This window comes from Acipenser ruthenus, chromosome 1, assembly GCF_902713425.1.
Source record: "Acipenser ruthenus chromosome 1, fAciRut3.2 maternal haplotype, whole genome shotgun sequence".
Lineage (NCBI taxonomy): Eukaryota > Metazoa > Chordata > Actinopteri > Acipenseriformes > Acipenseridae > Acipenser > Acipenser ruthenus.
In genome coordinates, this window is record NC_081189.1 from 106399169 (window position 1) to 106426256 (window position 27088).

Here is a 27088-nt window from a genome sequence, read left to right on the forward strand (position 1 = left end):
GGACAGTTCCAGGCACGCTCCACATACAAAAATAAGGACTATTCCTGTTCGTCATTCGTGGACCAAGTTTAAACAACCTGTTAAGTTGTTCTACAGCTGCCGAAATTGGATTAGTGAGACGTGTAAAAGTTTGTGGTGTGTTTGGAGAAAATGGTTTGCTTGAAATTGAACCAGTTAAAATCTCTGTGAAAGAAGGTTCCCAGCCATATGCAGTCCACACAGCCCGCACGAGTGTCTATTCCATTGTTGGAAAAAGTTAAAGAAGAACGACAACGAATGAAAGAAAATGGCATAATTGAGAAAATAACAGAACCAGCAGAGTGGTGTGCCAGTCATGAAAAATAACGTGGAAATCTGCATTTGTGTGGATCTAAAAAAGCTAAATGAAACAGTGAAGAGGGAGAGATTCATATTGCCTACCATAGAAGAGATTATTTCCAAGCTGCCAGGAGCAACAGTCTTCTCTTCACTAGACGCTGCTAGTGGCTTTTGGCAAGTTCCCCGGCACTGTGATAGCACTAGACTGACTACGTTAATTACCTGATTCGGGTGATACTGCTTCCACCGCTTGCCTTTTGGCATTACAAGCGCCCCAGAGATCTTTCAGAGGAAAATGACACTACATGGGGTAGGAGTCGCAGTATATATGGATGATATACTTGTATATGGAAACTCCATAGAAGAACATGACAAACGACTTGACAGAGTTTTACAAGACGCTGAGTCTGCAGGACTGAAACTAAATCGGGGGAAGTGTGCGCTGAAACAAAAAGAACTTCACTTTCTAGGACACCTGATAGATGAGAAGGGTGTTAGACCTGATCCAGAGAAAGTAAAGGCAATCGAAGAATTACCTTCGCAAGTGAATGTCTTGGAGCTGAAACGAGTCCTGGGCATGATTAACTACTTGGGCAAGTACATACCCAACCTCTCTGCCATTGGTCAGCCACTCTATGAACTCTTGAAATCAGACACGACATGGATGTGGGACCATGAACAAGAACAGGCCTTTAAAAACCTGAAAAAAACTACTAATCACCTCACCAGTGCTAACATTCTATGATGTGTTGAAGTCCACAGCTGTCTCTGCAGATGCCAGCAGTTATGGGGTTGGTGGAGTATTACTTCAGCAGCAGGGAGAGGACTGGAAACCAGTAGCATATTGTTCCAGACACCTCACAGATGCTGATACTAGGTATGCTCAAATTGAGAAAGAGTGCCTTGCAAGCGTGTGGGCGTGTGAGAGGTTCAACAAATACCTGTATGGTTTAGACAATTTCAAGCTGGTAACTGATCACAAGCCTCTTGTGCCACTAATAAATACCAGACATCTGGACAACATTCCGCTGAGATGACAAAGACTGCTCAATGCACTTAATGCGCTTCAAACCTACAGCTGAGTTTGCAGACCCTGTATCCAGAAGCCCAGTGAGTAACTCTGACCGTGTTGACACCCATGAAGATGTGGAAGCTCACATTGCTGCACTAGTAAGCATTCTGCCTGCTTCACCACAGAAGCTGACAAGAATAAGAACAGCCACAGCAACAGATAGCCAGTTACAGACAGTGCTACAGTTCATAAAGAAGGGATGGCCTGAATATATAAAACAAATTCCCAGCGATGCTACAGACTACTTTCCAGAGAGAAGTCAGCTGTCTGAAATCGATGGCTTCATAACAAAAGGAAACCGCATTGTCATTCCATCAGCCCTGAGGAAAGAAATCAAAATACATGATGGTCATCAAGGTTTGAACAAATACAGAGAGAGCCAAAATGCCAGTTTGGTGGCCGAACATAGCAACGGACATAAAAAACAAAGTGCAAACCTGTGAGTTCTGTTGTGAGACAAAAAGAACACAGCAGAAGGAACCACTAATTTCCACAGAGCTACCAGAGAGGCCATGGAAGCCTATTTAGTTATTACTGATTATTTTTCAAGAGTCATTGAAATACTGACTGTCTTCGCATGTTTTGGCATTCCAGAAGAAATCGTGACAGATAACGGTCCTTAATTCGCAAGCTCAGTTTCAAGACTTTGGGGCAGAGTTTGATTTCAGACACATTACGTCCAGCCCACATCATCCACAGAGTAATGGTCAAGCTGAGTGAGCAACAAAAAGATCCATTATTTGCATTTATGAGCTACAGATCTACACCCTCCACCGTGACCGGTGTCGGTCCTGCTGAGCTTCGAATGGGACGTCAAATTAGGACACCTCTGCCAATCTTGATGAAAAACCTTTATCCTAGATGACCAAATTTGAAGGAAGTTAGAAAAAGAGATGCTAAAGCCAAACAAAGTCAAGCATTCTTCTTTAATCATCGCCATGCAGCAAGAAACTTATCTCTATTGAAGGCGGGGGATGCGGTTCGCATGAAGTTGGATGGACAGAAGACTTGGACTCCAGCTGTTGTTACTGGACATAGCTCCACTCCAAGATCTTACATCATCAAGACCCAGCAAGGAACCCAGTTCAGATGAAACCATCGTCACCTACAGCTAATGAAAGCAGAGGGCTCACCCCACCGCCTAGATGTACCCCACACTCCAGAAATGGTGACATGGTGACAACCATGTCCTAAGCCAAGATTCAAGGACACTAGAGCCAACTCCAGAAGGGACTGTTTCCCCTAGAAGGGTTTCCATGACACACACACCTCAAGATGGACTGATAATTACAGTCTGGACAAAAAGTTCGACCAATGATTCGTTTAGATTTGTAAAAAAAAAAAAAAAAAAGAAAAAAGGGGTGGGGGGGGAGATGAATTGTTCACTGTACCTTTAAGAGCATGTGACCAGTGAGTGGCGGAGGGAGTTAGCTAAAGGTGAGGGGTGACAACCCCCACGAGAGCAGAGACATAAAGACAGGAGTTCTACTTCATGCAGTTTAGCTGCACAGTTGTTGTTATAAATAAAACTCAGTTAATTAGACAAGACATTGCCTTGCGTCAAATCAACCTGACACAAGTATTGACCGAAAGACAAAGGCAGAAATTCAGAGCAGTACGGAGACAGCTTTACTTGCAAAGAAACAAAAAACTGTGACTTCCATGTCCCAAAAGTCCACTGAAAACTGTGCAGCACAAAACACATTCAGTTTTGACCAGAGGTGTTTGTTTGCGCAATTATTGAAAAATTGGACAACCAAAAGTTAGGTAAATTCTTCAGACTGAGTGGAGCAGATGGTGGAGTGATTCCTTCATCAGCCCAGCTGAGACGTGAATACTTACCTAAAGTTGCCGAATATCACAAGCAGGAGATTATGGAATTGGTAAAACAGTCTGGGTGCTTGTCAGTGGTCTTGTCAGGCTGTTAATTACAACACCGTTTCACAAGCTATTGTAAAGTGCTTGAATAACTTTGAAGTTAATTTTGATGATGTCAGTGCATTTATCTCTCTATTTGCTGTTTTTGAAAAAATCTGTACACCATTTATAAAATAGTTCTGTGCACATTCTGCGAAATACAACACTGTTGAATTAAAAAAAAAAAAAAATCCACAATTTTCACAGGGCCTTATAATGCATTTAGTAGATTTTATTAACAAGTTCATTACAATACAGCAATCACAGCAGATAAACATTAACGCATACTCCCCTTGGGGTTTTGTAGAACACATGAATATTATTTAATGTAGTTAGACATTACGCAACAATTCTTTAACCAAAGGTTCGAATAGCTTTTATATTTCACTTGATCTGAAGTGTGCTATCTGGTATCCATGGTGATTAATAATGTATGCACAATAGGAGGAAAACATTATTCCAGAAAATGTCTCTCTGTTGTAGACGGTCTTGGTGGACAGGAACACATACAGTGTTGATGAAACATATGGACTTAGTTTTTATGTTCGCAAGTCAAAGTGCTTGTAGTGTGGAAGAGGCTTTCCATGATAACTGTCCAGACAGGCCAAAATCAAGTCCAAGCATCAACACTGCACATGATCCTGTCCACCACGACTGTCTACTTGTAAACCTGAAACAAAAAGGAAAAGACATGTTCTTCGTAATGTTTTTTTATTATTTTTTTTTTACATGCGATTGTGTATCACCCTACTATTAAACTGTATGGTTGTGTGAAGGACTGTCTTCGAATATTTCAGCCCAAGTATCCGAAGTGACAAAAAACATAACATAATAACTATAATGTTTCAAATGAATAACATCTCTTTAAAAACGTGTGGTTCAGGCTCAGTTTTCACAAATAAATGACATGGTTTAGTACATTCTTTTTAAATTTACCTATAGTAAAAACATTGTATTTACACTTATTTTTTCACCGTGTTGCCCCTAACATTCAGTCAGTGCTTTTAAAAATCTTTATATTAATTCCATCTATTACATAAAAACCTCACCTTTAACCCAACTGTTTTACAATGTACACATTTTAGCAACAGAAATAACAAGTTGTATTTACAAAATACATTCCAACATTAACAGTATGTCAGTCTTCTAAAGTTCCACAATAAACCACACTATTTCAGGTCTATTGTACCTTTTGAACTCTAGACAAACGTGGCTGTGTACTTGGTCTCAGAAGCCTTGCTTTTGTCATTCTTTACACTGAAGAGAGACGGCAGGTCAGAAGTCTTGTACACTCCAGTCCTCATCCTTCCCTGACAGGACCTGAGTTCAGAAACGTAGCCCTCAAAGCTGAGGTTTAAATCTGGATCGGTGCTGGGTTTCAGCGAGGTGTCCTCCAGTTTGACAGCGTCCACGTCAATGGTTCTGTTCACAGGGAGGTTCCCTTTGCGTGCACTTGACATTATTGTTGAGCCACTGTGGATATTTACTGGAGTCTTCATAATTTCCCTTTGCCTGTTCTCTGCAAATAAAATGAGAAAAAAAGAAAATATTCAAACTAAAGTATTATTTGTAGTTAGGACCAATATTTGCTTAGATTCAATTTGACAATATCTTTTCTCTCCATGTTTCCTCCTGCTAAAACGTAAACTAAATTGGGCCCTTAGTCTTGTATATCATACTTGACTTGCGTAATTCCTTAAATCATTAGGCTTCTTAGAACAAACATGTCTAGATTGCAGCAAGTTCAAAAATAATCTGACACATACTGTAACTAGTCACTTACAGGCAGCATACTCTATAATAGCAGTTCTGGCTGTAAAGTAAAACATGTCATACTTTTTCAGGGCTGAAAGAAGCTTTGTGTACAACATGATTTTCCTGTTTATACTTTGTGTTCCAAGTCCTTGACTGACACTCAGGGCATTTAGTAATTTCTGCATAATTTCTCATTCACTTCAGCTCTTTAAAAATAAACTTTTTTTCATGATCCTGGTTCAGCACTGTGAGAGGAGTAGATTTGTATTTGATTTACTTTACTGCTCAGATACTGTATCATATCAGACAGTGTGGAAGATTAGCACGCTACAGTAGACTATGCCTACATCAATCTAATATCTTTAAACCTTTAGCCATTTCAAATGCACTTAGCGTAATTTGTAGCACTTAAATTGGGAAATAGTGTGTTCTTCAAAAATGCAAATTAGGTATGTAAATTAATAAATTAAAGGAGGCAGCACATTTTGCAGTAAAATGCAGTAACCTGCTATATACTTCAGTTCAGTGCTTTGCCAGGTGGTATAGTCTGCAAAGTGTAGTTTAATGCAGTATGCTATAAACTGTAAATACATAATTGAAAGGGAAATAGTCATTTACTGCAGTATACCACAGTTGCTGCTGTATTTTATAAAACAGTGCAGTAATCTATACTAACCAAACTAAATACTGCAGAATACTATACTCCATTGCCGTGTGTACAGCACAGAAGTTAAACAGATACATTACTGTAGAATAAAATAGTAAAACATAAAACACAGTACCAAATACAAAAATAAAATAAAACTACAAGTATGAAAATATATTCTAACAGGATGAAACACCAGGTCATTATTTCACATGAACTGAGGCAATAGGTGTCTTCTAAAAGCAGATAAAGCAGCCAGGACTAGCCAATTAAGCCAATTATATGCTTTCTTTTTCTTTTTTTTTTTTTGCAAGTGAGATATAACACCCATGATATAACAGAATGGATCTGACAGCAATCACGATGGCACTTTGTCATGTAGGAAAAGATAGCTCTTCATGAAAAAAATATAATTCATTTTAGAAACATTTAGCAAAGAACACAGTGCCATCTTGTGGGGTTTTTTTATACCAGAAATAACAAAAGCACTCCTTCACTAAGTAATGAAATGCACCATCTGGTATTAAAAAGGCTAAGAGCTTGCTTTTATGCTTTTATTATTTTTCTCTTTTCTGTTTTTTTTTTATTGTTTTTTTAATTTTAGTGATGTGAAAGCAACAATTCACAGGGAAACTTAATTTCTGTACATGTAATGGTTTACTGCAGTCTGCCCCGCTTGGCATAGTCTGTTGAAATGTTCTCTAATGATCTCAAGTTAGAAACCCTGCTGTGTTATACACACGGCTTGTAAGAGCGTCCATGAACAATGCTCACACAGAATAAAGCAGTTTGATATGGCAAGCCAAATTATCATTTTACAACATCTAAAATACATTTAGCGATATCTCAACATTATTTCCAGATATCTTTAAATGGAGCTTTAAATGAGATATCTAAAATGCACTTTCAGATATCTTTAAATCACATCTTTAAATTATTTAGATAATAAGATAATAGAAATGATTTACAGATATCTCTAAATGAATGGGAAGTTATTTCAAGATATCTCTAAATGAAAGTTTAGCGTGCCATGTTAGTAAAACATTATTTAAAGATATCTGTAAATCAATTTGATATATCTGTATTTCATTTTTAGATATTTCAAAATGAAATTAAGAGATCTTTAAAAGGGTTTATTTACAGATATCTCATATTCATTTAATATATCTGCAAATGATTTACAGATATCTTTTAAATATTTCAAGATATATTAAAATGCAATTTGAGATATCTCTAAATGATAATTTGGCTTGCCATGGTTAGAAGCTGCTCATTCCAATAGCTGTAATACTCTTGCATCAGGTTTCTGCCAGCTTCTTGTCCCTGACCTTTCCCTAGAGCTATTCAAATGTTCACTATACAGTGTTCTTTGTGTCACATATTTTCTTCACATGTGTCCCCTCCTGTTAACCTTATTTTATTTGTATTAAATACTAGGCCTGTAGGCCTGTATTTATAACATATGTAATGCATTTTTATTGATGACCAACAGTTAAATCTGTAATGTATATTGAAGTTCTTTCGACCATCCATTTAGCTTCTGTTATTAAGAATTCCAAATGATATCTATTCTAGTGCTTAAGAGACATGCCAGTAATGATTAATCATTCTCTCCTCTCTCCTAAACAATACCGTGTAAACTCTCAGCAGGCCTACAACAAAATGTAGATTAATGACAGACGTGGACAAGAAGGATGATTGCTGTGGCAATTTAAAGCCAGTTGAAGGTCTGAACTGAAACATGTAACTGTAGTTGTGTGCCTTGATGGATCCTGTGTTCCCCAATAGCAATTACAAGTAAACACCGTTTATGGCATCCATTAAGCTTGTTTTAAAACATTGTTAAAGCCTAATTTTTGAAAGTACATTTTATGGGGTGACATCATCTGTGATTTAGAATGCTTTAAACTTCTGAACAGTACCTGTTCTTTTGGATCTATAGCCAGGTTTATAGCTTACTCATCCAATAGTATTGGTCTGCCTGTACACTTTTTTTTTTTTTTTCCAGATTGATTTTATCTTTAGCCTATCAGGTTAATCATGAATACAAATAAAAAAATAAACAAATACAATTGGGGTTTAAAAAATAGTGGTGTGAGAGTTCTATAAAAGTTAATCAAATACATAGTTTTTGTTTTTAATTCTGATTTTCCTTTTTTCTTTCCATTGACAATCACTTTCTTTGTATAGTAGAAAATCCATGTATCATAAATAAACAACACATAGGCAGCAAAAAATGATTCTGTGATACCCCTTAGTGGAATCACTAAGCAAATCACTATGTACCCATCTGTATTATATATTCTACATTATACAGTATTGCTACCCATTTTGTTTAGTATTTAGTTTCCAGTCATCACTTGTATACTAGAAAGTATGAAGAGATTATTTAGAATATTATTTAGCTTGGCAAAATCATTTTAGGTACCTATAAAACAGTCAAAGAGAATTGTGACCATCAAAATTCAGGCCTCATTATAAAACAATTACAACTACAGTCAAAGGTGGTCTTTAATTAAACAATGAATCCAATTATCTTGCATTAGGGGCTCGAGTCAAAGCTGGATTTCTTTTGTTTCTTTTCTGTTTTTAGTGCAGATTTTTTCTCTGTGACAGTATTGATTCAAACACAGAACTGCATATAAAAATAATATATTTTCCAACCAACAGATGTCGCTGCAGGCTGGCAAACTACTAAAACATAGTTCCTCTCACTCAAAACAAAGAATTTCAATACTATGGGACGTTTCCATTAGAAAGGGGATTTATATTGTTTCAAATTGTTTTATTTGTGGACGAGGAAGAAAAAGTCTACAGTTTGCTTTGTTATATTCTTTCACAAGTGAAATGATAGACTGGCCCCATCAACAAAGAGAGAAGGAATTAAAACTTAACACACAACTGGAGGACCACAAAGGAAAAAGTGTAGCTGCAGACCTAAGACAGCTTGCTAGATTTGATAAAAGTTTGATAATTTACTGCACTGTGATGCAAGAATCAATGTAGAGATAAACAGTTTTATCCAAGGACTACCAGGGCGTAATAATATCTCAACTTCTATTATTAATATAGATCTCAGAATAATTGTGTTTGGAAAGTGTGTTCAAGCATAATATAAAAGGGAGCTTTTTCACAAAAATGAAGGCTAAACTTCCTACAACAGACTTGTTTTATCTCCTCAACTGAGCTGTGCTAATTTAATGCGAAAGCAGAAAGAAGAAAGTTAACCGACAAACAAATACCCCATTAAAGGGATGTCAAAACCTATTTAGGTTTATAAAGGAGTGCTGTATCTTTCAGTGTGGCTGGGCTGTATGTAGATTACAGGGGATTTATCATCAGACATATACGGTGACTTTAGCACTAGGTCGGTACGGTACAGTACCGGGTTGGTGACTTTGGCACCGGGTAGGTACGGTATGGTACGGGGTCAGAACTGGGATGGTACAGGGTCGGTTCTGTACCGGTTCAGTGACTTTAGCACCGGGTAGGTACGGTATGGGGTCAGAACTGGGATGGTACAGGGTTGGTTCTGTACCAGTTCAGTGACTTTAGCACCGGCTCGGTACGGTTCCGGGTCAGGAACGGAGCGGGTTAGTGACCTCGGTACCGTACAGTACGGGTCCACCAGTTTGCAATGTACAAGGACACCCACCTGTACAAGCCACTGGCAAAACCACCCAGTCAGTACTCACACGAGACTGAGGGAAGGCTGCTTGTTAGAATGAACTGACAGCCTTCGTAATAGTGATGCTAAAGTTGTCCCCAAAACGGCATCAAGATGCTGTGGGAGAGATTGCAAGCAACCACAACCGAAGCAAGTATCTTGGTCCTGCGCAGTGCTGCTGAACCCAGCAGCTGCTCTCACTACATGGGTGCCGTAGCACCACGTTGCAGACAGGCCTGCACTTAGTCTCTGTAAAAACAGAAAAAACACAATGAGAAAAAGAACAAACTTTTCTCAACAAAATACAGTAATTTAACAATTACATAAATAACAGAAAGTGTCTTGTAATTTTAACCAAAGCCAAAACGAGAAATAAATAACTCCAACTGGAGCTATTGCAGCCTGGGGGAGAGCACAAAGTCAGCCGATCCCTGGAAAGGAGCGACTCAAGACTCTGGCTTCACTAGGGGTACAAGGCCGCAGTGGGATGTAACAAACAACAGGCTGTAGTGCATAAAAATATGCGTAATTAGTAAAACTAATACAGCTATTATTTTTAATATTACATATAACTTGTGTAAAAACACAATAAATGTGAAATATCGCATTTAGTACTTATATGAACCAGCTCTCCTGTCAGGAAAAGTGGCGTTGAGGTCTGTGCTTTTGTGACCTCTGGGTTAGGCCATGACTGCATCACAGGCTCTACGAGCAGCTTTGGTACATCTTATTCAGGTTTCAGGTCTTTTGAAGGTAAATACCCATGAGGTAATGGTTACATTTCATACTTGAAAGGATTAGCACTTAAACAAGATTTGGCCAGAGGGAGAACAGATCACAGCTGTGCAGACATGATTGACACAAGACTGCTTCCATATCTAATCAAGCTGGGATGTCCTGGTCAGGTTGTAGCCAAAAGGAAATGCTACAGAAGTTGAATGACCAATAATAAAGCCCCATAAGGGTTTGGATCTTTGGAGAAAGACCTTGCAAATTTTTTTCGTTCCAAATAAATGGAGATTCTTTGGTCTAAGGAATTGAAAAAGGCTTTAGGGATAAAGACTGGGATGCACTGAAACAGACAGAAATGTAGGAAGTGTGTTCATCTTTACAGAGTGAATGCAGCCAGCAAGTGAAAGGGGCAGGGCTGACCAACGGGTGTAGTCCTGCTTTATACGTTCTATTAAGGGGGTGAAGTTAGACTTGAAAAGGTTATTGAAAGACCAGGTAATTGAAATTCCTAAATAACTCCATTTGACAGGGGCTATTTGGAAGGGGAGGTTGGTAAAGGGGTGGTGTTGCACCACTGAATTAATAGGGAAAATTTCACTTTTGTGAAGATTCAGTTTATATCCTGAGGATTTACCAAACTGCTCTAATGTATTAAGGACATGAGGGAGGGAAGATATAAGATCCGTAACATAGAGAAGGAGGTCATCTGGATATAGTGTGACCCTTTGCTCATGCCCTCCCCGTGTCACACCCTGTATGTCCTGGTTAGTATGCAGGTAAATATAAATGGGGGCAGAGGGCAGCCCTGCCTAATACCACAGACTAGTGAAAAATATTTGGATTGTATATTATTGGTATGGACGGAAGCCAGAGGTGAAGAATATAGTAATTTAATCCATGAGATAAAATTGGGGCCAAAACCAAATTTCTGAAGCACAGCGAAGAGATACTCCCATTCAACACGATCAAAAGCTTTTTCTGCATCAAGCGAAATAAGGACCTCAGGGAGTGGTGAAGTTGATGGAGAGTATATAACATTGTACAGATGTCGAAAAATAAAAAATGACTGCCTACTGTGAATGAACCCCGTCTGGTCTAAATAGAGGGACAAATTGACTCAAGGCGGCATGCAAGGGCTTTAGCTAGAATCTTGAGATCTGCACTGAGGAGGAAAATAGGTTGATGTGAACCACAATCAAGAGGATTCTTTTTTTTTTTTTAAATAAAAGTGATATAGATGCCTGGCAGAGATCTGGACCTGAAAGATTCTGAAAACACTGGCTCTTCCAAAGACGGTTTGGACTGGTGGTCAATCATAGGGATGGGAAGCTTCTCAAAAAAGGAGTCAAATAAGCAGGGGTGTTTAAGAGATTTAGATTTATAAAAGGACAAAGAGAAGTTTTGGAATTCAATATTGATCTCCCTCTGGCCAGCCGTAGTTGAACCTGATTTTGTGCAGACTTCAGTAATCCAGCATGCTGCAGTTGACTGTCAGAACTGATTGGTTGCTTTGTCACCATGCTCATATATAACATGGCGGGACTTAGTCAAGAGTTTGTCTGCATGGTGCGTAGCTAAGAGGTTGAATTCTCTCTGTAAGGCAAGCCGTTTTTTGTAAAGATCAGAATAAGGATAGTCAGCTCTGAGAGGCATCCAGCACAGTTTATTTATTTTTTGTTGTGTATTAAACTATTTTCCCACGTAGGGAAGCTTTAAGAGTCTCCCATAGGAGCGTAGACGAAACTTCTTCAGTAGTATTGGTGTCCAAAAAGAGGTCAAATTGAGAGGATATGAATGGGACGGAATTTGATTGGGAAGTGCAAGCTCCAGTAACAAGGAGGCATGGTCAGATATAACGATGCTGTGATAAGAACAGGATCGAACAGAGGACAGTACGGATGGCATTAGCAGAACTAGATGGTGAAAGAGATTTTGGGGAACAACAGTCCATGGCAGGGTTCAGGACAGCTGAAAAGAAGAACAAGGAGTCCTGGAACAAGGAGTCCTGGAAGTGATGGTATGGCCCCCACAGAGCCGTGATCTCAACATCATCGAGTCTGTCTGGGATTACATGAAGAGAGAGAAGCAACTGAAGCTGCCTAAATCCACAGAAGAACTGTGGTTAGTTCTCCAAGATGTTTGGGCCAACCTACCTGCCGAGTTCCTTCAAAAACTGTGTGCAAGTGTACCTAGAAGAATTGATGCTGTTTTGAAGGCAAAGGGTGGTCACACCAAATATTGATTTGATGTAGATTTTTCTTCTGTTCACTCACTTTGCATTTTGTTAATTGATAAATATAAACTATTAACATGTCTATTTTTGAAAGCATTCTTACTTTACAGCATTTTTTCACACCTGCCTAAAACTTTTGCACAGTACTGTATAACATTTGTTTTGAGCAACACACTGTCTGCACAGTATACATTTGCTTCACCTTTTCAACATCTCTGCGATACATTCAAACTATAACCTTGTGCTAGTTGTCACCGCAACAATATTGGAAAGCCTTCTCAAAGGCAAATTCAGAAATGTTGTCAAGATTTGGCGTGTCCACAGACATTTGCATTACCAGGTTTACACGTCACTTTAAGCTGATTTCTTAGATGTGTTTTTATTACATTGTAGCGGCTGAAACCACACTTGCAATTAACATCGGTACTACATTTACAATAGAAGCGATTGGAGTTATGAAGGGAAAGCTAGGTGATACTAGTGTGGTAGCGGTGTGGTGTTATTTTGCAGTACGCGTTAAAACGTTTTATGCCGTGTACTGCGCTTGCCTGGGAATGCGCGAATGAGCTCAGAAAACAAGGTAACGCCCATCCAAACGGAGTACGATGTACTGAGTTATCTAAAATTGGAAACATATACTATGTTGTGGGTGTCTTGTTCGTAGTGATTTGTGCAGTCATCAATCACAACACTTTCGAATCAATGTGCCCTTTATTAGAGCCTTGTATGGCTGGAGATCTAATTTTAAAAGATGACAATATAATGTTTTAATTATTGTTGACAGAAGAGGTTTTATTTATTGTAAAGGTTATATAACACTAGAATTAACTATAATTTAAATTTTGCTTTAAAATGTACAAATTTATTTTGGATTGCCAAGATCCTGAATATTGAAAAGTTAGACGTAAAAACAGCTGCCCCTTTATAGATCAATCAATACATTAAAAAAAAAAAAAAGTTATGAATAAAATCACAATTTCCTCACGTCATATTTGTTTTGCTCTTTTCTGGGTTTTAAAAAAAGCAAGAGATCAAAGAAATGAAAGAAACCTTAGTCATATGCTTATATGCCACAAACATGTTCAGGTCACATGACAAAAAAAGATATAATAGCAGCTTTAATAAATGTGTTGGATAAGTGTCATGCCTGTTAAACCTTACAGTAACAAATTATAAGCATGAGTATCATACATGCTTTCCGTGCTATCTAGTAATTATTCTGAGACAATACTATATTTTGTCTCACTGTTTTTCCGCCATTTATTGATACAGTATTAAGATAACATTAGGTTATTATCTTAACCCTGGTTCCATGAATTACAAATGTAACCATTACCATATGGGTATTTACCTCTTAAAGACCCAAAACCTGAGTAAGATACAGCACACCCTCGCTATAACGCCCTTCATTATAGCAAACATTTGGTTATAATGAACCAGGCCCCTGGACCCCAAATAAAAAATAATAAAAAGATAATATAAACACACACTGTCAACATCCTGGTCTGTACGCACGGGATGCCACCTCTGCAGTGAAGTCAAGTGTTTTGTCTTAATAAAAAGCACATGCGGTATAACTATGCCTCCGAAACGAAAATAATTTTATGTTTCGGAGGCATATGAAGGACAAAGCTGTCCTTTGTCCTTCATAGGTGGCCGAAGCCGCAGAGTCCCTTTAAAAAATTGCCCCACCAGGAAGTGAGCTCCTGGGGAGAGAGAGTCAATTTTTGACATGGCAAGCTTAAACAGCTGCCAGATAGACCTTTAAATGTACAGCAGGATTTCCCCTCTCGTCAAACAGGTCCTGAAAAAACTGCAGTATAACTGCCATGGGACAGGTTGTGGGGTCAAGACGCCACGTCTTAGTGGTGCGGGATAGCCATTTCTCAAGTGTGCGCTTTGAAAAAGGGGCACCTGCCATTGTTGTCCTCAATAAGACTGGTCTTGCATGTCTCACGGGGATAAAACCCAAGCATGTTACAAGTGGCAAGCAATGCAGCGTACACAGTTTTACAGTTGCTGCCTCAATCTGCCTGTAGGTATCAACCAGGCAGGTCAAGACCCGAGCGGGGCTGGATCGGTGAGCTGGGACAGTACCAGGTCGGTTCGGTACCGGTGTGGTGACTTTTAGCACCGAGTCGGTACAAGAATGGCACCATGACGGTACTGATGCGGCAAACTCTGTCCTGGTTCGGTACGGCTCGGAAACGGAGTGGGTCGGTGACCTCGGTACCGGTACGGTACAGGTCCACCAGTTTGCAGTTACCGCGGATGGTACCGTACAAGGCCACTGGCAAAACCACTCAGTCAGTACTCACATGAGACTGAGAAAGCCTGCTTGTTAGAATGGACTAACAGCCTTCGCAACAGTGATGTTAAAGCTGTCACCAAAACGGCATCATGACACTATAGTTGAACTAGTTTAAAGCAGTGGTGCACAAACTTTTTAAATGTGTCCCCCCTTTTTTTAGCACACATTATTTTAAATGTTCTATCCTTTCAAAAAAATTCTGCGCGTAGACACAAGAGAAAATACTTTCTCAACAAAAAACAGTAATTAAACAATTACATAAATAATATAAAAACATCTCGTATGGTAATGAAAGCAAAAACGAGCAATAAAATAACCGGAATTGCACCGGGTCTGTTTGGTACTGGATCGGTGGCTTTAGCACCTGGTTGCTACTGGTGCGCAGTACTGGCAAAACCACTCAGTCACTACCAACACGAGACTGAGGGAAGCCTGCTTGTTAGAATGAACCAACAACCTTCGCAATAAGAGAAATTGCGAAAATACGTTCTCAACAAAAAACAGTAATGAAACAATTACATGAATAATATAAAAACATCTTGTATGGTGCTAAAAGCAAAAACGAGTACTGTACGTTATGATACAGTACAGTTACAAGGACAGCACCACACCAGTTCAGTACCGGGTCGGTGACCTCAGTATTGGTATGGTACAGGTCCACCGGTTCACAGTCACCGCGGGTAGCAATGTACAGGGATGCCCACCTGTAAAAGCCACTGGCAAAACCACTCCGTCACTTCCAACACAAGACTGAGGGAAGCCTGCTTGTTAGAATGAACTAACAGCCTTCGGAATGGTGATGCTAAAGCTGTCACCAAAACGGCATCAGAAGTACAGTACGGTACGGGTACGCTTACAAGGACAGCACAGTACCGGTGTGGTAACCTTGGTCCCGGTTCTGTACGGTACCGGGTTGGGAAAGGAGCGGGTCGGTGATCTTGGTACTGGTACGGGTCCACTGGTTCGCAGTTACCACAGGTAGCAATGTACAGGGATGCCCACCTGTACAAGCCACTGACAAAACCATTCAGTCAGTACTCACACGAGACTGAGGGAAGTCTGCTTGTTAGGGGTACCAACAGCCTTCGTAATGGTGATGCAAAAGCAGTCATCAAAACGGCAGCAAGATACTGTGGGTGAGACTGCAAGCAATCTCAACCGAAACGCGTATCTTGGTCTGGTGCAGCGCTGCTGAGCCCAGCAGCTGTGCATGCATTTTTGTATATAAAAAAAAAAAAAAAACACACAAGGCAGCCTGGGGGGAGCACAGTCAGCTGACTTATGTTGCTTGATCCCTAGGAAGGAGCGACTCAAGCCGCTGGCTTCACGCAACACACATGGTAAAAACAGGGTAAAAACTATTACAGCATAAATGTAATATCGCATAAATTATGTCACAGGCCCGTTGAGCGGCTTTGATATATCTTAAAATCAGGTTTCGGGTCTTTAAGAGGCAAATACTCATACAGTAATGGTTACATTTCCTATTTGAAAGGGAAAAGTGGCTTACACAGTTTCCATTAGCTCTTGTTGAAAAAGCACAGGGAACAGTGTCACTGAAAATCAGATAAGAAAGGCTATGTATTTAAAGGTGTTTTTTGTTTGGACATTCTAGTAGGAAAATGATAAAGTGTATACAACACAGAGAAAATCGGTATGCTTAACCCACACCCATAGACTTTATGTCAGGTTCAAGTCTGATCACTTGCTGACTACGGAGCAAAGGGTGATAAGGACAGATGGAGAACGAGATGGACATGAATTAAAAGCACAAACATTTAAAAGACAAAACGTGTGATTTCATTTCTAACATTTATTAAAACTAATAGAACACAGATACAAAATTAAATCAGCATTAAGGTATCTACAAGAGACATCTACAGAAGACAACCAAGAATGATCAGGAAAGAGGTTTGCAATTCAATCATGATATTCATGAAAAAACAGCAATCTGCACATACATTTAATTTGGATATTATTTTACAGCAATTTAGAAAGTATCAGGGATAAATTAGGATATCTATATTAAAAATAAAAAAAACCCTACTATTCAACGTCTGAGGCTTGGAAATAGTATTGTTTCAAGCCACTGGTAACTGATTTTCATTTTTGGTCACTGAATTAAATCATCATTGAACTGCAGGAGACAGGACAGACAGGAAAAGGTTATTTTCATTTAACAGACATGGATTAACAAGAATGTTGAATATTCTACTATAAACATAATTTATAGTAGAATTCAGAATACAGTTTACAGAATCAATATAGTTGCAGATACCCATGTAAAATAAAATAAAATAAAAAATGTTTGCAAAGCGAGTTCCTGTTCAATTCAGTCTCTACTATATCCTTGTATCTTTTGTGTAAAACCCCAGGAAAAGTTACTCAAGTATTTACAAAATGCAAAAGCTTTCAACCTTCATATTCTAATCATATGAATTTGATGTACACACAAGCACACACACACACACACACACACACACGCACGCACAAAGTGAAATCATGAGTGAAGTCCCTCAACTACCAGTTACCAAATAGGCTTTGAATGCGTTTTATAATGCCTTCATGTACTCCGCACCTTGGAATAAAGAACCTTATTTTATTCAGCTCTTAAACCACCAGATAGAAAAATACTGTGAATAATTTGCTGGTTTTACGTAACTGGGTTTGCATGAAAGTAAACAATTAGCAACATCTAAACAGTATGGTAATACAAACTTTGTACCACAGGCAGATTGTCTGGGTCTCTTGAATATTCAAATTAACATTAAAAACAAAATGTATTTATTTTAGGATAATTTTCTAAAATAATCTATGAATGGTTAAATGTCTTATTTACTGGTCTTTGGACAATAAGTATGTATGACAATTGTAGATTGTAGAAGGAATTGTAGTTTGACTTTATCTGAATGAGTATTATAAAGAAAAGTGCATTTAAATAGCTAAACTTGACCTTGTTACATAAAACTATGGTTTTACTGTTCGTCAAACCACAGCAATCCCAGGCAATAACAGGAAAGACATCATACTCCGGAAATACCTGAGCTGGATCTGATGAAAACATAGGGCTCCTCACTGTTAGCACACAGGGCGGGTGAGGAGAAGCTGGCTTCTGAACGATTACTTGCATGAAAGGGTGCCGTGGGTGACTGTGGCAACAATGTGCTGTTTGGGCTGGTGATATCTCCCTCTCCAACCAGAGTCAAGTCTGCTACATTCTCATCATCGACGGTCTGTATGGTCTCTGGTTGCCTTGTGTCCTGCACATGGGGGATGGGGGAAAGCGCTGCAGCAAAGGGGGCGTGTTCTTTACGCTCAGATTTCTGATTGTTGGGTGGCATCGAAGCCGACCTGCATTGACTTGAAGATGGTGTTTTAGTGTTACTGCAATCTTCACTATAGTTCAATGTGGAGTCTAGTCCTCTTGAATTGCGGGATGTATTTAGGGAGCTGCCGGCCATGTCCTTCCCTGCGTTTTCTTTGCCTCTCCTGTAGCCTGGTTGATGGGATGAAGGGGTGGATGAAGTGGGCTCAGGTATCAGGCGAAGGAAGTCAGGCAGGACCAGGTCTTCTTTCTTCAGCAGACCTCGCTGGTCGTTTGCTCGTTTGTTCTGAGCTTTGGACAGGAGTTCGAAGAACTCTGTGGTAAAGGAATGATATGGAAAAATCAATATGAGCACTGACTGTTAACAATATGGATTTTGAAGCCAGGTTGCATGCAAAAAACAGATTAATTTGTTAAAAAAAAAAAAGGTGTTAGCCATATTGCCGGTAGGACTTACCATTCTCAATCAAATAATACAAAAATAAAAATAATATTAGTATGGTTAAACATTTCTATTGGCTTAAGCAGTGAAGATTTCACACAAGAGTCATAACAGAAAGAAAGAAATTGTTAATATGTTGCAGTGCCATGCTTGTACTTTAAAAATGACCACAAATGAAACTATTGCTTAAAATGCTGCATTAAAGGGAAAGGTTTTTCTTGAAATTACCTTCAGCTTCATCTATATTAATTTTTTTCTGTTTTCTTTTGTCCAGTTTATCAACTGATTCTTCTTTTCTCAAAGGCCGTACCTCCCTGGTAGCTTTTCCACTTTCCCCTCTGGCTTTCACAGAAAAGGATTTTCCAGGTGTTTTTTCATCTCCCTAGATTACAACAACGAGAAGGCACCAATTAAGGTTGGTGGGTGGTGGTGCTGAGACTGGTTTGGGGAGATTACCAAACGCCCACCCTTTGGATGACGAAGCCCTGAGCCAAGTCTTGTGAAGCATGAGAATCAAGAAGAATGACGAAAAACTCCAACCACTAACATGAAATGTGTGTGTGTGTGTGTCCCGAAAATGTTTTTAGCCAGATAATATTTCCATTAGCTTTTACAGATTCCATGCCCTAACTTCTGAATCCCCTTTAAAAATAGGAGCAACAGAAATGTGTGTCCAAAGAAACGGTTTACCGCAGAACAGCTAGCAGAAACTGTTGTTGGTTGATTTGTCAATGTCAGTGGCAGAAGTTGCAGTTAAGACAGAGAAGGGTTAAAACAGTTACAGCAAGCTATGCAAGCTAAATTCAAATCAGGCTTTTAGCAACACAAATCACACAGAATCATAGATGAGAAGTGTGCAGTTATGTAAGCAGGGAGATAAAGAAATCCCAGTAGTAGACACTTTGCAATAATAAATAAAATAAAAACACAATACTTGATTTAACTGCAAATGGACTTCCATCTGTGTACAAGTCATGTACACAAATTATTATTTTTAAATCCAGTAAAATACAATTCTTACTGTTGAATAGCTTCTTTTACTTAAGGGCGGTGCATGGCTTTGCATTACAGAAGAGCTTTGTTGTTTGTCTGTAAGAGAAAAAAAGAAGCAATGGAAATTATATGAAAACTGATTCCTACTTTGATTTCGCTAATTTATATAATTATTACTGATATCATTTGGGTTCAGGCTGACATGTCTATTGCATTTTCACATTTGTTGTGAATTTTGGAAACAGATTCTTTATACTTATTGTACAGTGCTCTGAAGTGCTATGGTGACTTTGAATTTAAAACTGTTATTGCATTATCCCAGAGTCAACTGCACAGCTAAATTGCATACATTTAAAAAAATCAACTTGGTATTGGTATAAAATATCAAAACTATCTAAAAGTAAGGTATGCTTCTCATTACATCAGGTACACCCAGTCTTCTACTAGTTGATGTAAGGAATAGCAAATGTGATATTTCTTACATCCACTAGGGACAGAATGTTACATACTAAGTTTCCCATTATGCCTACATTTAAGTAGTGACACACCCAAAGTTATCTCATTTGCATTTTTTTCAGTTAACATTTTAGTCGTCAGTTTTATTTGAGTTTCTTGTGAATTGTATTTACCTTTCACAGTACTCTGATCGGCCACATCCAGTACAACTCTCAGTCCATCTAGACTTGAGATGGGTACACCAAGGTCCAGAGGTTCTTTCTCTCCACTCTGTATAAATTAAGCAGATGTTGATCAGTTATTTATTTATCTAATCATTCAGACCAACACTATGTTTGAATCCATGCAACTATATAACCTTTAGAATGTAATAAAATAAAATAAAAACACGGTCCACATTTTTCACATTAAATAATCAAGTGACTGTCTTCAAGAGCAATGCCCTTTGACCTATTTTTCTTAGATATTTTGGTTGTTCTTATTTCTATAAAGACAAACCCTTCCACTAAAAATGCATTGTTGTGTTTCTTTGACACTAGAACTTAGAATCTGTCTCACCATTCTGCTAAACGTTTACCAGTGGGAGAAACAACTTCACTAGATGCACATTCAATGTGTTGTTATTTTTGTAAAACGATTAAGTTGGCACGAATACAAAGCTTGTCATGTTACAATTATTAAATACAAATACATAGCAATAAAAACTACTTTTTATCAAATGTAAAAGATTCTTCAATCTTGTGAGATATATGGGTATGATGTCTTTTCATTTATCTCCTACAAGCAGCTGTTTTGTCTAAATTACATTTCAGTCATAACCAGTCTGAATCACTCAAACCTGAGGAACTAATCATCCAAATCTAATTCCACTTTCATTTCCTTAACAAATATGTCTCAGAGCAAGCTTCTTTATTTCTCCTGGGTTTGAGATACCAATGAGAACACAGGGAACAATTGCAACACATAAATCAAAAGATTACTTACAATTTTTGCAACCAAGTTGCTTAAATGTAAGCCATACTTGGCCACAACAGGCCGCAGAACTTCTGTAACCGGTTTAGTGGGTTTGGCTTTTAATCCAACAGAGCGGTTGATAGGTACAAGGTCCAATCTGAATATTTGAAATTAAGAAACTGATTACATTAAGCATGACATGATCCTAATTTAAGTTCTGGCAGCTGTGGTGCCTAAAGCTATTTGTCTAACCTGCATGCAGGTTGCCAGTTTGTCCCTGATTACTCATTCTATACCTAACTTCAACCAGGATAACCTGGGGAATATAATGGTCTCAAATATATTTATGTCTAAAATGAGCAAAGTGAACATCGAAGGAAGCCAAACAACACATTAACATTTTATATTAGAATTGAACTTGCTAACTAAATAATGTCATGATTTCCATTACACGAGAGTAGATGTTAAAACTTCATGCTGATTTGAACTCGGCTCTCGCCAAGATAAGCACCAACTAAGACGTAACTTTACAGTAAACTAATGTGATCCATCTGTGTCTCCATCCATTTGCGTTTCCTTCCATATGATAATGTAGATATCCTTCTGTCTGGTGTTGATGGCTGAAATGTAATGCTGGCTCCAGGGATCAGCTTATTTGCCTCCCTAGTGCATCAGCACACACAACGGCTGCGATGCTGGCTCTGGGGATCAACCACAGTGCGGTCTCCCCAGCACATCAGCATGACAACCATCTGGATTGGGCTAAGTAGGGTACATCTCTGGGGTCTTCAAGTGGGCACCTTCCATCCTCAGTGTTTCGACGACTAGCCCACGACACCTCAAGAGGGCTCAACGGTGATTCTGGCGTCCCAGCATCCCCCCCTCCGTCCCCCACTCAACTCAGCCCAGCTTACTTACCCGTACATCAGGGTTGCTTTCTTTCTATTGTGCTTGAGATACCTAACCAGACTTTCCATCTCAACCACAGTCAGTTGCTGCTCCTCTCTGCTGTTTCAGATAAGTTCTTCACTGTGCAACGCAACTCCTGGCCACTGAATCCGACGTCTCTGAGAAACGGGTTGTACAGTGTGCCACAAATCCTCGACAACCCACCTCCACTGGGTAAACCCAGACTCTCCATCCTTGCTATTCCGCTTCAGCGGCTAGTTGAGCATACCGCAGTTTCTTCCTCTCATACGCCTCACCTACAGCATCCTCCCTTGGCACTGTTAACTCTACCAGGTGAACAAGGCATGCTGATCCAGACCACAAGACAATATCTGGTCGAAGGTTAGTGGTGGCAATCTCCGGTGGAAAAATAAGCCAGCATTTTTCCAGTCTCTAGCAGCATCCAGTTGTCCTGGGCGAGGCTTGGTTTTAACACCTTTTCTTGGTGGTTGCTCTCCTGGGCGGAGGAATGTTGTCTTTTGTGTGTAATGTTGTGTGAACTGGTGGCAACTTATTGGTCATGATACGCTTGTCTTCCAATGCTAAGGCCAAACATCGCAGCACCTGGTCATATCTATTACCGTTCTATAAAACCCACTTGTACTGTTGGAGGGAAATCATCAATAAAGCTGTTGTAAATAAGGGGTTACCTGAACAAAGTGCGTTTTTCTAATCTTAAATCTCTTGAACTCAGGGTCATGCAGTCTTGATCCAATACAAGAGGCTTTAAGGAAACAAAGGGGGGGGGGGGGGAAATTGGTTAGAATCTGCAAATATCACTATAATCCAATTAAAATGTACGCAAATTCCTGTTTCAGTACAACAAAACACAATGCAACCCAGGTATGACATGCAAATTAAAGTAAAAAAATAAAACAATGTAGCTATACCTTTTCACCACCTACTAAGAAGAGGTCTACTGCTGCCAGGTTAAAGCAGAGCTTTGCACAGAGGCCTAACAGCAACTCCCTAATGGAGACTCCTGGGCGGAGGGGCAATGCACAAGTCGAGCCGTCTGGAAGATTTATATAACAGTGCTTTAATGACTTCTCCTTCTCAGGGACCAGCAGGGGCACTCGGGAAACATCACACTTTAGGAGAAGATTAGGAAATGATATATGCACTGTACAGTCACAAAATACACAAATGTGAACAGTTTCAAAAAGCCTAGAAAATTCATGACACCACCACATTTTATAAATCAATACTTGTACTGTTATTTCAAAATTACAAAGCAGAACACCAGTCTCTGGATCTGTAATTTATATAATGTGATATCTTGTAACAAATGTAAGTCGCCCTGGATAAGGGCGTCTGCTAAGAAATAAATAATAATAATAATAATAATAATAATAATAATAATAATAATAATAATAATAATAATAATATAGAATGTTCAGAAATCCTAAAACATACATGCAATCCAATCAAAACAATCAAATCAAGAGTCTTTCTCTCTCTATCTTAACACTGTTATTGAATACACTCACACTGTGGCTGCTGGGTTGCCCATATGCTAATTTTCTTTAAGTGTCTTTGGATTATATAGTTGTCCTTTAGAATTATGTTGTTTGTCTTCTTTCCCTCTCACTTAAGTAGTGGTAACATTGTATAAATTGAACATGCCATGGTCCAACTGAAACTACTGGACTTGTGACATCAAGTCACAAGGTCATGCCTAACACATAAAACAAATCCAATATCTTCTGCTGAGCCATGGCTTATTCCCTATACACACATATCATATAATGCCGATCAATTGGTAATCCCAATGATCTCCACCTTTGCCTCAGATTCTTATGATATCACATATGGAAGTACCCAAAATATTAGCTCTCAACTCTCATCAAGATACCCTCTTGATTGCTCTTCTTGTTTAATAAGATTATTACCTATTGGTGACCATGGATGTTAATGCAATGGAGGCAAATGTAGAACAAAGTGAAACAACATGCTTTATTATACTTGTGAGAACTCCTGAGCCCCTGTACTTATTTTCTTCCCTGTAGTTACTACAGGTTATCTAACAACAAAGATTACAGTGGCTCTCAAAAGTATTCACCCCCCTTGGAGTTTTCCACATTTTATTGTGTTACAACATGGAATCAAAATGGAATTAATTAGGAGTTTTTGCCACTGATCAACACAAAAAAGTCCATAATGTCAAAGTGAAAAATAAAATCTACAAATTTTTCTAAATTAATTACAAATATAAAACAGAAAATAATTGATTGCATAAGTATTCACCCCCTTTGCTATGACACACCTAAATAAGCTCTGGTGCAACCAATTGTCTTTAGAAGTCACATAATTAGTTGAATGGATTCCACCTGTGTGCAATTAAAGTGTTACATGATCTCAGGTTAAATACACCTGTTTCTGGGAGGTCCCACAGTTGGTTAGTACATTTCCTAACAAAAACTACATCGTGAAGATGAAGGGAAATTCAAAGCAAATCCGGAATAAGGTTCTTCAAAAGCACCAATCAAGGGTAGGATATAAGTACATTTCCAAGGCATTGAATATCCCTTGGAGCACAGTAAAGTCCATTATTAAGAAATGGAGAGAATATGGCACAACTGTGAATCTGCCTAGAACAGGCCGTCCTCAAAAACTGAGTATCCGGGCAAGAAGGGCACTAGTCATGGAGGCCACCAAGAGGCCTACGGCAACTCTAAAGGAGTTACAGTCTTCCACGGCTGAGCTGGGAGACACTGTGCATACGTCAACATTAACCTGGATGTTTCGCAACACTGGCCTTTACGGGAGAGTGGCAAAAAGAAAGCCATTGTTGAAAAAAACTCACATCAAATCTCAGCTAGAGTTTGCCAGAAGGCATGTGGGAGACTCTGAGACCAAGTGGAAGAAGATTCTATGGTCTGATGAGACCAAAATAGAGCTTTTTGGCCTCAACGCTAAGCGCTATGTTTGGAACAAGCCTAACACCGCACATCATCCTGAGAACACCATCCCTACCGTGAAGCATGGTGGTGGCAGCATCATGCTATGGGGATGCTTCTCTGCGTCAGAGCCTGGAAAGCTCGTGAAGATAGAGAGCAAAATGGATGCAGCAAAGTACAGAGAAATCCTGGAGGAAAACCTGCTGAAGTCTTGGGAGAAGATTCATCTTCCAGCAGGACAATGACCCCAAACATACAGCCAAAGCCACACTTGAGGGGCTTAAAAACAAAAAGGTCAATGTCCTGGAGTGGCCCAGTCAAAGCCTGGACCTCAATCCAATTGAGAATATGTGGAAAGAGTTGAAAATTGCTGTTCACCAAAGGTCCCCATCCAACTTGACGGAGCTTGAGCAATTTTGCAAAGAAGAATGGGCAAAAATTGCAGTGTCCAGATGTGCAAAGCTGGTAAAGACTTATCCAAATAGACTCAAGGGGGTAAATACTTATGCAATCAATTATTTTCTGTTTTGTATTTGTAATTAATTTAGAACAATTTGTAGATTTTATTTTTCACTTTGACATTATGGACTTTTTTTGTGTTGATCAGTGGCAAAAACTCCTAATTAAATCCATTTTGATTCCATGTTGTAACACAATAAAATGTGGAAAAGTCCAAGGGGAGTGAGTACTTTTGAGAGCCACTGTATATATGAAATACTGTAGTACTGTTATGGCTTCTGGCAGACGTTTGCAATACAATTTTGTAGTTTCTTTGATTACATGATGTTAAATAAAATATCTAAATGAGAATTGTAAAATGCATTCATTTGGTGTAGAATGACCCATAAGAATAATTGAAATCTACTATGTGTTGTTTTACCTCATTCTTGCTTATGGAGTTGGAAGTGAGCAGTTCCAGGCTAGCACCAGAAGACAAAGAGTCTTGTGATTCATGCCGGCTGTTACTTTCTGAGCAATCTGTGAAAGAAGGGGATAAATGCATGATTTTGTTAAAGTTTAAAATATACAGTTTAGTCTGTACTGCTTAAAACATATACGCTTGTGTTAAAGAATTATCAAAATATTAGCAAGTTGTCATGATTAAATAGATGTGTAGTCCTTCTGAAATGAAACAGTGGTATGCTAATGTGTTAAAAAAAAACTACAAACAACTACATACACAACCTAAAAACCCACATATCCAAATCATACATAATTCATTCGATATCAGTAAGATGTGGCTTCCATCCTACCATAACTGAAAAGGGACTGGAGTTGACATGTAATCATCAGTGAGAGTGGCCTGTGCTATAGTTGAAATAGTGGCTTTATATTCTATTGCCAGGTCACTATGCCTCTCAGCTTAAAGAGTAAGCGGGGTTCCAAAAAATATAGTACAACATGTCCCCACGTGTTGCTACAACTGTTTAAATAATGTACCTGTCATTTTTATTTTCATTGTTAACATCTTGACAACTTTTTACACTTATAACTTTAAAGTCTGTTTCAAAATGGCCGCTCTAGTACACCAGGGTTTGAGATCTGTCCTCTAAATAACTGCAGGAAGGGCAATAAAAAACAAAACAAACATGTGCTCTGGCTTTTCTGTTCCTTAGCACATCATTGATCGTTATTGCTGTGTTACCTGTTTGACAATGTGGGCAATAATCCTTACACTATCAGTGCACTAGAGCGGCCATTTTGAAAAGAGCTTTGAAACAGACTTTAAAGTTATAAAAGTGTAAAAAGTTGTCAGGATGTTAACAATGAAAAGAAAAAAATGACAGGTACGCTATTTAAACAGTTGTAGCAACATGTGGGGATGTATAACGCTATATTTTCAGAGCCCCGCTACTTACTCTTTAACTGTTCACCACTTCACCATAATCACCTTTACTAAGTAATCAATTGTGAAATTCAAAATCCATTTATATTATTGTTTACAATTACCATTGAGGAATCCATTCTCTCTCTTCTTGGTACCCTTCCCAAAGCTCTTGTTTCGAGTCCATGAAAAAAAAGTTCCTTTCTTTTTGTTATCAGCATGATCCTCTCCATTGTCTTCATTTAATGACCTCCCAGACTTGGACTTTTTACTTGACTGAAATCCAATAACAAAAAGACAAAAAAAATAAATAATTAATTTGTAATATTATAACTAAATAAAGAAAAGTGATTACGCTCTTAATAATTTGATGCATGTTGGTGTTTATTTATTTCACATATTTTAATTGGGCACACTTGAATTATGTTACCTCTCCAGATACAATCCAGTGGTGTTGGAACCAATTTCACAACATGTTTAAATAGAGGTGTGAAAGCACAGCACATGGAAATCTAAATGACTTGCACACATTATTTTTAAACTCACTGTCACAGTGTCTGACAGCATCTCTTTACATCACCGCTAGCATATATG

The 27088-nt window shown here is 38.7% G+C and overlaps 1 protein-coding gene across 6 annotated transcripts in view; it reads right to left on the bottom strand.

The window, feature by feature from the left end:
* Nucleotides 1-3518: 3518 nt before the first annotated feature.
* Nucleotides 3519-27088, bottom strand: part of LOC117421375 (regulator of G-protein signaling 12-like) — a 91257-nt gene continuing 67687 nt past the window's right edge. For 5 of the 6 annotated variants that reach the window (XM_034035691.3, XM_034035690.3, XM_034035694.3 and 2 more), the window contains 10 exons: nt 26620-26770; nt 25550-25647; nt 22660-22860; nt 22420-22493; nt 20852-20978; nt 20041-20137; nt 19440-19507; nt 18647-18800; nt 17692-18291; nt 3519-4826 (listed from right to left, as the gene is read on the bottom strand). In XM_034035691.3, coding sequence (XP_033891582.2) covers nt 4507-4826; nt 17692-18291; nt 18647-18800; nt 19440-19507; nt 20041-20137; nt 20852-20978; nt 22420-22493; nt 22660-22860; nt 25550-25647; nt 26620-26770 — 1890 coding nt within the window. In that variant the 3' untranslated portion in view covers nt 3519-4506. Of the gene's footprint in view, nt 4827-17691; nt 18292-18646; nt 18801-19439; nt 19508-20040; nt 20138-20851; nt 20979-22419; nt 22494-22659; nt 22861-25549; nt 25648-26619; nt 26771-27088 lie in introns of those variants that run through there. The other variant, XM_059033472.1, reaches the window with a different exon arrangement.